The 14,482-nt window shown below is 37.2% G+C and overlaps 1 protein-coding gene across 1 annotated transcript in view; it reads right to left on the bottom strand.

The window, feature by feature from the left end:
* The window catches only part of SIM1 (SIM bHLH transcription factor 1), a 65,311-nt gene that overhangs the window by 21,429 nt on the left and 29,400 nt on the right, over positions 1-14,482 (bottom strand). Inside the window, exon 9 of the mRNA XM_008153374.3 lies at positions 5,492-5,660. Within this exon, the coding sequence (XP_008151596.1) occupies positions 5,492-5,660 (169 nt within the window). The remainder of the gene's footprint in view (positions 1-5,491; positions 5,661-14,482) is intronic.

Consider the following 14,482-nt stretch of genomic DNA (forward strand, 5'->3'; position numbering starts at 1 on the left):
TTGCAAGTGTTACAGTGTACCTCTAGGAAGTGATTAAATACTTTCAGATTTCAGAAGCATAACCTGCCGCATGTATGCCCTGTTGTTATGGACTTATATAGTGGATTGGTTATTAGTGACCAGGGAAAAACCTAAAGGAGGGCAGGATGATGCAGTAAAGCAGGAGGGTACATACTGGCTGTAATTATTTTCATGGATATAAACCCAATAACAAGGAAATACAACTGTCATAAAGATAAGACGGCTGCTATATAGCAGCATAGTAGCTATCTTCAGAGTCTTTAGAAATTAACTATAATATTTCTTACAACAATTTTCTTGAAACCATTCAAAACAATTCTATTTTGACCTATCTTGTCCCAAGTAATACATAGAGGTGTAAAGGTGATTGAGTCATTCATTAAGTGACTCTAATATAATCAAGTCTAAAATCATTCCCAAGGACATTGCATACCAGAAGGGGACCTGAAAGTTCATCACTGCTGCAGGCTGGTGCTGGCAGTGAATTACAATTTGTGCATGTCTTGCATGTTCCAATAAGGGTGCTTAAATAATTCCAAAAAGCAGTGTTGCTGTTTGCCATTCAAACATTTGTGAGAAATGTCTAGATATGTTTTTAGTGAACATAATAGAACAAAGAACCTAATAAATAATATAGATAGAATTATTGAAACACCATTTTTATAACTAATAAAAGGCATAAGCCTGTTACCCTCTGAGGTCAGTTTTGCTCTGGAAACTGCCTCTTTAAAATGCTGATGAAAATCGCATGCCACAAATATGTAAACATAAAAATAACAACAACAAAATAATTTTTCTTTTTCTTGAGAAAAGAGGAAGCTTTTAAAATTAAACACAATTAAAAACTTAATTATTCAGTAACTAAAAATGCATTTATTATGTGTCTATTAATAATATGTAAGTGGAAATTCAGTACAAGTGTGTCATAAGCTTTAGAAAGTAAGCTTTATCTTTTACTAAAGTCTAGTTGACATACAGTATTATATTAGTTTTAGGTACATACCATAATGATTCAACATTTCTATTCCTTATGATATGATCATGACAATGTTGGTCTGGTAAATATATGTCACCATACAAAGTTATTGCAATAATACTATTTTTCCTATGCTGTATATTATATCCCCATGACTTTTTTTATATAACTGGAGGTTTGTACCTCTTATTCCCCTTCACCTTTCCCCCAATTCTCCCACTACCTTCCTCTGTAGCTCTCTCTCTCTCTCTCTCTCTCTCTCTCTCTCTCTCTCTCTCTATATATATATATATATATATATATATATATATGTATGTATATATATATATATATATATATATCTGTTTTTGTTTTGTGTTCTAGGCTCCACAAGTATGTGAATTCATACAGTACTTGTCTTTCTCCACCTGACTTACTTCACTTAGCATAGTAACCTCTAGGTTCACCCATTTTGTTGCAAATAACAAAATTTTCTTCTTTTCATGGCTGAGTAATATTTCACTACATATAGATACCACATCTTTATCCATTTATCTATCAATGGACACCTAGGTTACTTTCATATCTTGCTATTGTGAATAATGCTGCAATGAACATAGGGGGTGCATGTATCTTTCGAAAAGGCAACCTACTAAATGGGAGGAGATATTTGCAAATGATATATCTGATAAGGAGTTAATATCCAAATATACATAAAGAATTTATATAATTCAACATCAAAATAACAAACAATCCAATTGGGTAGAGGACCTGAATAGACAGTTTCTTCAAAGAAGGCATACAGATGGCCAACAGACATGTAGAAAATATTCAACATCACTAATCATCTGGGAAATGCAAATAAAAACTACAGTGAGATATCACTTCACACCCATTAGAATGGCTATTATCAAAAAGACAACAAATAACAAGTGTTAGTAGGGATGTGGAGAAAAGATAACCTTCTTGCTCTGTTGGTGAGGTTGTATATTGGTGCAGCCACAATGAAAAAGAGTATGAAGGTTCCTAAAAGTATTTTAAATAGAACTACCATGCAACCCAGAAATTCCACTTTTGGATGGGTATTTATCTGAAGAAAAAGTAAGCTTTAAAATGTAATTTCAAAATAAACCTATAATAGTCAAAATATACCTATAACAAGAAGAGGTGCAAGCAGCCAAAGACTGGAATTTGCCCATTCTTCTTATACAACACCTTTACTTCAGTAAAGAACTTCAGTTCAGCCCTTCACGCACTCACACAAGGACTACCAATGTGAGTCTCCTAAGTTCCGTGGTCGGCAAACTGCGGCTCGCGAGCCACATGCAGGCTCTTTGGCCCCTTGAGTGTGGCTCTTCCACAAAATACAAGGCCTGGGCGAGTCTATTTTGAAGAAGTGGCATTAGAAGAAGTTTAAGTTTAAAAAATTTGGCTCTCAAAAGAAATTTCAATTGTTGTACTGTTGATATTTGGCTCTGTTGACTAATGAGTTTGCCGACCACTGTAGTAGTTTGCTTTGCTTCAACCACATGAATGCTCTCATTTTCTATTCAAAACCTTTACTAGTTTTCCACAAAACAAACTCTAAACTCCTTAGCCAAGTAGATAGTTAGCACCATTTAATCCTTCCAAACATATCACCCCTAGTCCACGTTCACAGGGACCTACCCTCCTGTGCTTCACCTCGAAGTCTAGTCACACGAACAATGCATTCCTGAATTTCTTCATAATCTTGGTCATCCTGAAGTATCCTCTCCTTTCCCTTATGCCCACATACCTGAATTCTACCCTCAAAACCAGATCACCTACAACAACTTCCCCAACCATCCAGGCTAGAGTCCCTATAGCTGACACCACTTGTAAAGCCCTTTGTATACACCATCTCCTATATACTATGTATTCAAATATATAACTTATTCCAACTGTACTACAAAATTTAAGAACACTTCATACACCACTTCTTCATATTATAGTACCTTTTACCCAACCTCTGCCCTCCTTAACCACAATGGCCAGCATAGCATCTTTCTGATGCAGGCGCTCAGCTAGCATCTACTGACTCAAATATGTATTGCATGAAAATTAAAAACTAAGAAGAAGAAATATGAACCAAATAAGACTTTCGAGAAGCTGAATATCTTTTTCTTTAAAATTCTTAAGGATTTGGAATTCAAGATGATGGTATAGTAATAAGTTTGCCCAAGATGCCATGCTTTTCCAATGTGTCCCCAGAGAATCCTCTGCTTACCCCATGACAACATACTACAAATGGATGTTATCTTGTCTATCAATCACCCACAATTATCTAAAGTAAACACAATTAAAGAACAACCTTTACTAGACGCATAAATGTTAAATAAACTTAATTCATGACTGTGCAATTTCAAGTGAGACATTCGGCTAAAATTCTAAGGACTGCATTTATGTATGTATTTACCACAAAAATAAACACACAAACATCAAGAGAAATCCTAGGACATATGTGTGTGCATGTGCATGATTTTTATACCCCATAGAACATTTCTAGAATAAAGCACAGTTTCAGAGAGGGAAAATGAGGGAATAAAAGGGGATATTTTACTTTCCACTATTCTGTATAACTTTTTTTGAAAACCATAGAATATGTATAATTTTCAAATTAACTCATATCCCACACACACACAAGAAGCAGCCTAATGGCAGTTAGAATATTTTTTAATTAGTAGTTACTTTTAAAGTAAACAAATACAAATTTTAGACATTAAGAGCTGATTTTGAAAGAAAACATAACTTAGTGAGATTTTGGAAGTTCAATGGGGATATTTTGTTCTGTATAATAGACAAACTCCTTCTTAACTTAGCACTTCCTAATTTAAATTATTTCATATATGTGCCAACACTCCTATATATGTAAGGACAGAATTACCAAAAGATATAACTCACCCTTTCAAATAGTAAAGGAGAAAGTAAACTTTTCCCAAGGTACAAGATACTAATAAGAAAAGTTTCTCAGCTATTCGATAAAATTCCTCCTCCACAGTGACTTTAAATCAAATGCACTTTATAAGTAAAGTGCTCAGTCCTCGTAACAGAAGGTGTCTGCTGAAAAATGTCTAGGCATCACACATCTACTTCTCTCTCTTTTATCAAAGCAAAGACATCTGGTCTTTTGTGGGAGATTTTAAACCATGTGACCTAAGTCTCCTGAAGCCATGATCTTCTCATCTTCATATACTAAGCCACTATAATAATCTACCAAATAGTAGCTTCTTAGGGACCATTAGGTCAGTAAATGACATTTCCTCCAACACTCTATACTTGTAAAAATCAACAGAATAACATGCTCTGATAAGTAAGGAAGTATTCATTTCTGTACATATTAGATTGCCATTTTTTACATTAAAAATATATTAAAAACGTAAATGATTAAGGCCTCCTTGATGAAATAACTCCAAATCCAGTTTGGTTTTACACTCGCCCAGGGTATAAGCCCATGCGTGGTTGGCAAACTGCAGCTAACGAGCCACATGCGGCTCTTTGGTCCCTTGAGTGTGGCTCTTCCACAAAATACCACGGCCTGGGAGAGTCTATTTTGAAGAAGTGACGTTAGAAGAAGTTAAAGTTTAAAAAATTTGGCTCTCAAAAGAAATTTCAATCGTTGTACTGTTGATATTTGGCTCTGTTGACTAATGAGTTTGCCGACCACTGGCTTAGGACCTAAGCCATTCTAGTAAATTGCAGGAAGTTCCATGTGACACCCTTAAAGACAGAATAGAAGTGAGGTGGTCATAGGATATTGGGAGTGAGGAAGCCCCAGTTCTGTCTTATTCTCTTCAGGCCCGGCGAGAGTGTACACACCTTGACACAGTCTAGTTTGTATATCTCAGTGACTGATCAGAAAAAGGTTTTCCTTCCAAGAATCAGGACTCGTCTTTGTACCTTAAAGTGTTTCCGAATGCCTCCTCTGGGTCTCATCAGCTCACCACCTTGCAGAGATGAGAAGAGTTGCTTTTCCTACCACTCCTGCCATCTGGAAGACCCCTCTGTTTCATTCCTCTCCATAAATAGTCCATCTGTGCTCAAATCTCATGATGAAATGCATCCTTGATCCTTTGCCTCCACTTCTTAATTTCCTTTGACTTCCGTTCCTGTCAATTCTTCTACACCAAGCTCTTGTTTTCCATATTTTGCTATGCTGGCTACATCTTTCTGCTTAATCATTGGGGGGTGGGGGGGGGGTTGGATCAATCTCCTTGAAATAACAAAGTTATAGTTCTGACTGCAAACTGGGACTCTCACAACCTTTATATAAAAGCCGTAAACCACAAGATCTTTTCAAATTTTTACTAGCATGGTTATTTTAAAGAAAAAAAAAAAGGAGAAAGAAAATAGTTTTAGAAAGCTTTCCAGATTTATAGAGGTTTTAAATTTATTAAAACCAGGTAATCATTCCATACAGTTTTTATACTTCTTCCACGATGAGACCAAACCAAGTCACACAAAAAAAAGGAATTTGCAAAACCGCAACTCACATACCTGAGGGTATGGGGAAGTCCTGGACTTTGACTTTGAACTGGAGAGTCTGGACTTGGCCCCCTTCCTGTTGTCAGGGATGGTAGGAGTGGAGCTGCTGGCGTAGGAGAAGGTTGGTTTGGAGGCTGAGATCTGATCCAGGGAGAGCTGCAGCCCTTTATACTCTGTGTCCCTGCAGGGTGGGAGGACATAGCCCTTAATCAGCCACCATAGGCAATGGAATGCATACATTCTCTCACCAGGAATGATAGTAATCCATATTCAAAAAGGAAGCAAGCAGTAGTTGGCCAACAACTGGTTTCCACAAACACCTCGATTGTTTTAGAAATGCCTAACATTTAACTAATGTGTGTGAAATTAGCTGCCACCTGTATACTATGGTCAAATTATATTACATGCTCATGAAAATGTCTTGATTAAAATGTTTTTTCACTATTTTTATAAGTAGGAAAAAAAACCTAATTCAACGTCTTTGAGATTTTGTCTCCTAATTGGTGAGATATGGATTATAAAACCTACTCTAAAGATTTCCTGTATAGGGTGAACTCAACAGACAACTGGCTATCTGATGCTATCTGATTATTGACCAGAAGAATGTCTTCTATCAGCTGTTCCAAGATCAGTAATCCGGGTAAACATTCCAAATATTCTTACAGCTAGCAAACTAACATAACCTGATTTATAAATAAGTGAAAAATCCCTAATTAATTCAGTTACCTTAGGATACATCTTATCACCAGTTCTTTGCACTCCTTCCTTCGTTCAATAAATTTGTATTAAGCTCCCAATGTATATGGATTTTGTGCTCTGTAGTGATGAGAGGATAGTAAGATATGTAAAGCCCCTCCCCTTGTGCAGATTACAGTCTATTTGAGAGAAGACACATTGAACAAATAAACAAGCATAACTGCAGACTGACATGAAGGGGATACAAAGTGTATCTCAGAGAGTTCATTGCAAAGCTACTACTCCTTGAGGTACTTAGGGGCTGAAGATGACAGCCTTGGCCCCGCCCACAGCTCCCACCTGGGTCCATTCCAGGCAGCGGGGCATCTCCTCTGACTCCTCCGTTTTCATAGAGGATATCCTTTCCACTGGCAGCCAAAATACAATGTTTCAGAGTCTTCTTTATAAGGACTCATGAGGAAATTCTCTTTTAGGTTCCAGAGCTAGCTGGGCTGCTCCGGAATATTTGATATCTTTTTTATTTCATGAATACTGTGAACCATATAACTCACCATGTTTTACTATCTGCACTAGAATTCAAAAAGCCTCAAGTCCAATTTGTAACCACCTCTAGCAACTGTACAAGTGTCATGGCAGATATTTGTGCAACAAACTCCACTGGCTTCCATTAGTTTTCTTATCTATTTTTCCTTTTATCTAATGGGTTTACCTTTTAAAAAAATTTTATACTCTTTAGGATGGGTTTATGAAATATAATAAATTGATAACATTATAATGTAAAAGTGACTGGCACACTTCCATGGATCAGTAAATATTCATTTACCTTTTATTCTTTTCCCCTGTTTATTCTTCTACAGAGAGATCAGGCAAAAGTAAAAGTATAATTCAGGCCAGGAGTCCCTCAAGTGACTAGGAATAGAAACCAGCTAAAACAGTTTAATGATATCTCTGCCACAAATACAGGCTAGTGATTATGTCAGCAAATTACAATGGCTTCATTTCAAATAATCCATCTAGTCAATGCAAGTAAAAAGAAAATTCTCCTACATGAGCAACAATAATTTAGAAGGTGAGCATGCAATTTGTCTTCCGGGCTGGGGAAGTCACATCACATCCCTGGTCTGTTTTACTGCTCTAACCAACTCTTTTAAGGACAACACACAACACAAGCTGAGCACTCCTTGGCCAGAAATCCAATGCGCTCCAAAATGTGGAACTGTGACTCCCATCTATTTTTCTGACAATATCTCAAATTTTTCCTTCATCTGCCCCTCACTTCATCCAAAATAGTTCTCCTCAAACAGACCTTATACTTTCCTGACTCCCCACCCCCCCATACATACCTATAAAACTCCTTTTGTAAAGAACTACCTTAAATGCCACTTGCCTCTATAAAGCTCTTCCTCAATTCCTTCAATATTAGTACATGTGTACTGAGTGTCTCTGTGTGGGCTCTGTTCCAGGGACTGCGGAGACATCAATGAACAGAAGGACTAAGTCGCTACCCTCAGGAAAAGGCATTAGGGAGAAGTAGAAAGGGGACCAGGAATTATCTTTTTCCTCCTCTAACCTTACTTTTCAAGTGATTATGTGTTATCTTTCCCAGTGAATTCTAAGTTCTTAGAAGACAAGAATCAAGAGATATTCTGTTGTGCTCCAGTGCCATTTGCACAATATTTCACAGTTGCAACTAAGAAAGAATTGTTTCCCCCAATGACTGTGAATAACCTGCAACCCAACAGCCTTTCTCTGTGGGAAGAGACCCTCATGGCTGTAGGTCCCCTCACCCACTTGCCCTGAGAGCACATGTGTGACAATGAGCCAGGCAAGATGGGCTCTGAGAGAAGGTCTCATCAACATGTGGGCATCTTCTGTCTCAAATGTGATCTTGTCTACTGGGCAGCAGAGCATTCACCCACTCCTTGCCTGACAGCCTCTAGACTGACAGCAAAAATCATCCACCCTGAAAATATGGCTAAATGATTTTGTACACTTGTTCTTAATGCAATATTTTAGCACAGGGACTTCATGGCTACAGTCAGAGAGTAAACAAGACTTTGTTTTTCTCTTGCACAATCTCAGACTCCACAAATATGCATCTCAACTAATTGAAAAAGTTTTTCCAAAATTTTTGCATAGCTTCCAATGACAGAAATACTCCAAATAGGCTTAAATAACATTTTAAAACCAATAAATGACTTGAAATTCTAAATACTCACATGAAAACTCTAGTAAATGTAAGATTTATACAAATGCCCTTGACAAATTAATAAAAATGCTTTATGTTTTGATGCACCTCAAAAAATACAAAAACGAATCCACTAGATCAGGGCTTGAGCCGCTTCTTATGTAACAACACATCTAGACCTCAATTTCCTAGTTATAACTCATAGGGATGGGGGGTAGATGAAATGTTATATGAAGAACTCATAACACAGTGCCTAGAACATAGTAAATGCTCAATAAATAGTATTATTTCTTAACTCCCACATTCCATAGCACTTATTCACTACCAAATTCCCCAGAAAAATACTGTAGTTTCACTTTGGTAGCAATTGTAATCCATTTCATTACAAACACCTCCCTGTATTGTATTTCTTTCCACCCCAAACTCATTTTAATCTATTAGTTTTTAGCCTCTAAACTCTATGGTCAAAATACTTATTAAGGTAAGTTCTTTATTGCTAAGTCAGCAAACGGGAACCTTAGAGCAACACAGACCCAATACTCTGAGAGGAGCTCAGCCTGTACAAAACTCTAACAGCTCAAAAAATGTGTTCGGATGCAAAGCACAATAAAAAAAGCCCACTTAAAGACATTTCAAGTACGGTTGATGTGCTGCCAAGAGGAGTCTGAATGGCAGATTCACTGAGAACAAAGCATTTGTTTTATTTTTAGAATTCTATTAAATTGAGTATTTCATTTGTATAGATTAAAGGGCTAGCTGCTGATGGGAATCACATTACGAGTTCCATTTCCCTCCTCCAGACTCAGACACAAAGAAGAGTCTGGCCTTACCTCTCTCCCTTCCACACAGTGAAGCATGTGCTGGTATCACACACACTCTCAAAGTTAGATGTATGCATAAGCAATGCTTCCCTTTGGAGTGGGACAAAATAAAATTATTGGGCACACAGACCTTGACTCTAAAACGAGTATAGGGAGAACTTGACTCAGCTGACTTTCATAAAGGAAGGACACAGCCTGCTCTACTTCTGCAGCTTTCTTGAAAGTGCCACACTGACCCTGTGTGGGATTGCATAGGTGACTGTCTTAGGGGCAGCTCCTGCAGTTCTCCCAAACATGATTGGCATATCAAAAGAGGAAGTGTAGCATACACGTTTTGGCATATTTTTTCAAAATACCTATGATACCAATTTACATTTGTTTTCTTTTTCTCCCTTGAATGACTTGTACCCGAGCTGCAGACATCCTAGGTATCTCAGCTCTGGAAGCAGTATAAAATGGGTAATTTGCAATAGGACACACAGCTTGTCAATTTCACCCATATTTGTACAGACCAGAGTAATCCTCTTATTCCATTATGGACAGTCCGAAATCATTCAATTTGCAGAATTAACCATCTGAGTCTACTCTAAACTTTGTAATAGTCATGTACACATTTGGAATTTCTCAAATTCCAATGAAATAAAAGGAGCCATTTTCACATCGTTGGCCTTCTAGCATCCCCTTAAGCAATATGCTATACCCTCCCACGAGGTAAATGCCACCTTGCTATATGGGAAGTTCAGTGTGACTCCCTTGCAAAGCAAAAGAGGAGGTGTCTTCACCACTAAAAGGTACTATCAGCTTCAGAGAAATGCATTTCTATCATTTTAACTGGGAGACACGCCTCAAGGGCGCCAACAGTAGCACAAACATATTTACAGCCTTCAAGTGAAATGGAATGGATGCACAGAGAGAAGGTAACAATATTTTGTCAGCTCATGTTGAATAAAGATTCTTTGCAAGAATTTACCTCTTCAACTCACTGCACCCTATTCTACTTCCATTTTAGAAAACTGAATTTTTCTTCTTATCACTTCAGTTTCGGAGCTGGCCATTCTGGAGCTTCTTTGTTGTTACTTGGCAATTCTTAAAAGATGTTGCCAGATTTCCCAATTGAGCTATTTTTTTTTAAACAGCTGAAGGTGATCAAATTACCGAGGAAAACGTGGAAACAAAGACGTACAATTGATTTGGCTCCAAAGGCGCCGACTGAAATAAGCAGAGGATTGTATTAAACCGTGATCGGATTAAGTGGGAATGACTGCGCCTTATACTAAACTTTTTAATTGGATTCTAGAGTCACTGTTACACGAAGTGCCTGACCTTCTTTATATTCTGGCAGAGTTCCTGCCTGGCCACTGGGTAAACCTCTGCAGCAGAGAGCCCTACTTTATGCTTCATTTTCAGGCTCCCAGGGAGCCCAGCAGAGAAAGCTGATAAGGAGGATCCCACACTGTGAGGGGCTCACAGACTAGGACAGTCTGCTGGGAAATTAGGCTAAGGCACCCTTGGAAATGTAACAGTGTCATAATAATAAGTGGATTTGTGTTTGCTCCTTGTGGTTTTCTCCATTTGATTTGGCGGTTTTAGTGGTTCTAAAAAGTCTTTGGTGTTACATAAATATCGCCTCTGCCTAGAAATATCTTTCTCCTCATTTTGTAGGTTTCACCCAACATGCTATGGCATGGATGGCACCACAAAGGTAAGAGATGGCATAGGCACAAAGTCTACTATCACGTTGTGATTTCAAGAAGGAAAGACATGGGGATGCAAACAATAACAACCAAAAAGTAAATCAAAAACTGTAATGTGTCAGTAAAATGTGGTAAAGTCAACCATCCTCCCAAAAGGGGTTGTGTAATACCATGACACAAGTTGAAATATAGCTAAATCCAGACCTGCCACCACACTGCATCTGAATCTGTTTCCTTGCCTCCATGGGCCACAAGTGATTTCTCCCTGCTCCTTCCTCTGAGCTCCTACACCATTCACTTACTGCCTCTCCCACTTATGTGGCACTTCTAGTTCCGTCTCACAGGGTGGTGAATGGCATATCTGGACACCCTCCTAAATTCCATCCCTTATAACAATTTCTACTTGCTAGTAGCACTATCTCTTAACCGAGGACAAATACTTACTTGCAAGTGATTAACAAAATAATTCTCATTGCAATAAACTCATTCATCTCAAATCCAAATGACTGGAAAAAAAACACACACACAAAAAAAAAACAATCTGGCAAATCTTTCTACATAAATGAGAAAGAGATACCTGCTAAGTAAGCAAATTTATGTGAGGAGTTGTTTATTTTTTTTAATTCCCAGTATATAATTAGCAATGATCATTCTGAAATTCTGAGGTCCTATATCAAAGAAACGAATTATATGTTATTGTTTTATTGTTATGTATATGAATACAATGCTCTTAATTTTTATAACATCATATTCAGGCACAACATATGTGATATGTAGGAAAACTAAAATACTAAGTAAATTTCATCATCAACCATATATTTGGAACTATTATAACTGTATTGAAGGAGTGAGAAGGAATAGTACTTTAAACCCCCAGAGAAATAACCTTTACAAATTATTAATAAATGCAGCATCTCTTCAATAGAAAGATAAGAAAAGGTTATATAGTATATATGCATGTATAGTATATATATGCACACATATATGTAACATGTATTGTATATGTATGCAGGTACATGTAGTGAAAGGCAAAAAACTAAAATGTCAATGGCGGATATCTAGAAAAGAGATTAAAGATGTTCTGTAGCTTTTCTTTATATCTCTCTGCATTATCTTAATTTGTTCTCTAATGAACATGTATTACTTTATAATCAGAAAAATATTTTCTTAAAAAAGAAAACATTGAGGCAAATTTCAGGTATTCTCACTTCATATTAAAATGGTTCCCAAATTTCTTTTCTTTATGTTTCTAGACTTCATTCTTTGGGAATAATATTAAATGGCAAAAGATAAAGCATGATTAAACTTCTTTGCCTAAGGTTCAACTTCTCAGGCAAACCATTTATCATTTTCAAATATCCTAATGACCACATGCTCCATCAGTGCCTATACATTTCACTGATTTTCTGATTTATTTTCCACCCCTCCCACCTTACAGAATTATCTGTCTCTGAAGGCTTTCATGTGAACCGTATGACTTTTTATTTCCTTCTTTGGGGACTATAACTTATATTATTACTTACAATTGAAAGAAAAGAAACTCTAGTCTAGTTTCATGTGAGCTATAGGTGGTATATTTGTCACTGTTTCAATGAAGTAAACCCAACTTTGGGGCCACATTTCTTATTCTGAGGAACTTCACTTATTATGCTTGGCAATTCATTTCATATCTAGCTACTAAAGTTTTAGGATATTTGTGAATTCTTCAGGTCTAAGTTTCAAATTCTATTGTTGTTATGGCTTTCTTGTTTCTTATTTTCTTAAGGAGGGGGAGGGATGGAAGCTGTTGTTTAAAGGTTAGATCTGAACAAATTAAATGCAAAATGGGCTGCCTCTTTCATCAAGGGCATAAATTAAAACTGTCAGTCTCTTGTCCCACAGTCAGAACCCTTAATTTGAGCCCATTTCTGGGGGAAGGGGAAAAGCAAATAAAAAGAAAGAAAAAGTCATACTAATATCAACCAAGTTTTTCTTATTTTCAACAAATAGGAAATAAAAAGCACATACTATTCTGGCCCCCTCTTTTCCATCTTCTTCTATTCTTTCCCACCTCCCACCCCTGGTGTCCATCTCTCTCTCTCCTTCCTTGTCATTAACTAAGCTGATGTTTTTCAAATGCCTGTTCCCTTTAAAACTCTTCCAATGCCTAAGATAGATAAGCTATGGGGGAACCCACCACCTACCACCTTGTATGAGGTTGAGGTTTTATTCTCACAGGAACAGCTTTCTTACCCAGTTCTTCCGACCCTTACAGAACTGATTCCTAAACCCTGCAAATGTCCTCTGGCAGGGAAGGTGGAAGAACCCACAGTTCCAATGTTTAACTGCCCATAAACTCTAGAAACAGAAAAGGTACCCACAGGGTCCCCAAATTCCCCCCAGGGCTTTGCAGGTGGAGGCCCTGCAAGGCCAAAACTCAAGGCACTGTGGGGAGCTCAGCTCTTTTCTGCACAACGCAAAGGTACTGGCATTTCTGCAGATGATAGAGAACTAGACCCTCAGACTTTGAACTGCCTGGGGAAAGATGCAGCAAAAATGATGGCATGATGCTATGTTTTCAAATGTACAAATCTTCATTTGTTTAACTTAAATATTTTATAATATGTCCCATATCATTAATTTTTGATTAAACCTCTTTTAGATAGTTAATCATTAATGGTTTCTTTACAGTTGCTATGCAAACACTTCATTCATACCTATGACATATCAAATCTCACAGATACTCTTTAATTGGATTCATTTATTTCTAATCTCCTTAAGCCCTTACTACTATAAGGCTTGTCTAAAGATACATTAAACTCTATTATTTAAACAGCTAAAATATATTTGAGTTGTATTTTACGAACAAAAATTCACAGTTCAACAAGTGTTCTACCATTATTATTATGTGCTTCAGTATTCAGAAACTATTTAAAATTGCCTGGTAGATATGCTGTGCTTAACCAAAATAACTTCTGAATCATTGCTAGAGAGTTTGGATTGCCCACTAAAATGCCAAAATGTTCATTGTCTATATTGGAAGTCAGAGAGCTTGTATAATTCTATAAAAAATACATAGTTACCAATAGAACCCATTACCAAAGACAGGACAGGCAGCTGCCTACTTCTTTGATTTGTAGAACTTAAGAAGGTTTCTTGGAACACTCATGAAGATGTCTCAATAATGGTCTACTGGCTGATGCTTAAAATTTGCTATTAGATATTTATTTATTTGGCTTTATATAGATGCCTCAGAAAGGAATAATATAATAAACCTCATCTGTTACTTTTCATTGATTCATTTCACTAGCTCTTTTTCCTGGAGCAGTGATTCTCAAACCTCAGCCTGCATCAGAAGCACCTGAAAAGTTTACTAAAACACAGCTTGCTGGGCTCCACCCCTCAGAGTTTCTCAACTTGTAAGTCTAGGGCGAAATCCACCATTTCCATTTTTAACAACCCGTCCACCCTTGCTGAGGCTGATGCTGCCCATCAGGAGCCCATACTTTGAGAACTAGAGCAGTTGTTATCGGGAATGAGAAAAGCTAAATGAATCTGGTAAGAGGGTACCACAGAAGAGATGGAAAACCACTGAAAAGGGAGGAAACTCTCCAAAGACAAAATT

Source organism: Eptesicus fuscus, chromosome 10 (assembly GCF_027574615.1).
Source record: "Eptesicus fuscus isolate TK198812 chromosome 10, DD_ASM_mEF_20220401, whole genome shotgun sequence".
Taxonomy (NCBI): domain Eukaryota; kingdom Metazoa; phylum Chordata; class Mammalia; order Chiroptera; family Vespertilionidae; genus Eptesicus; species Eptesicus fuscus.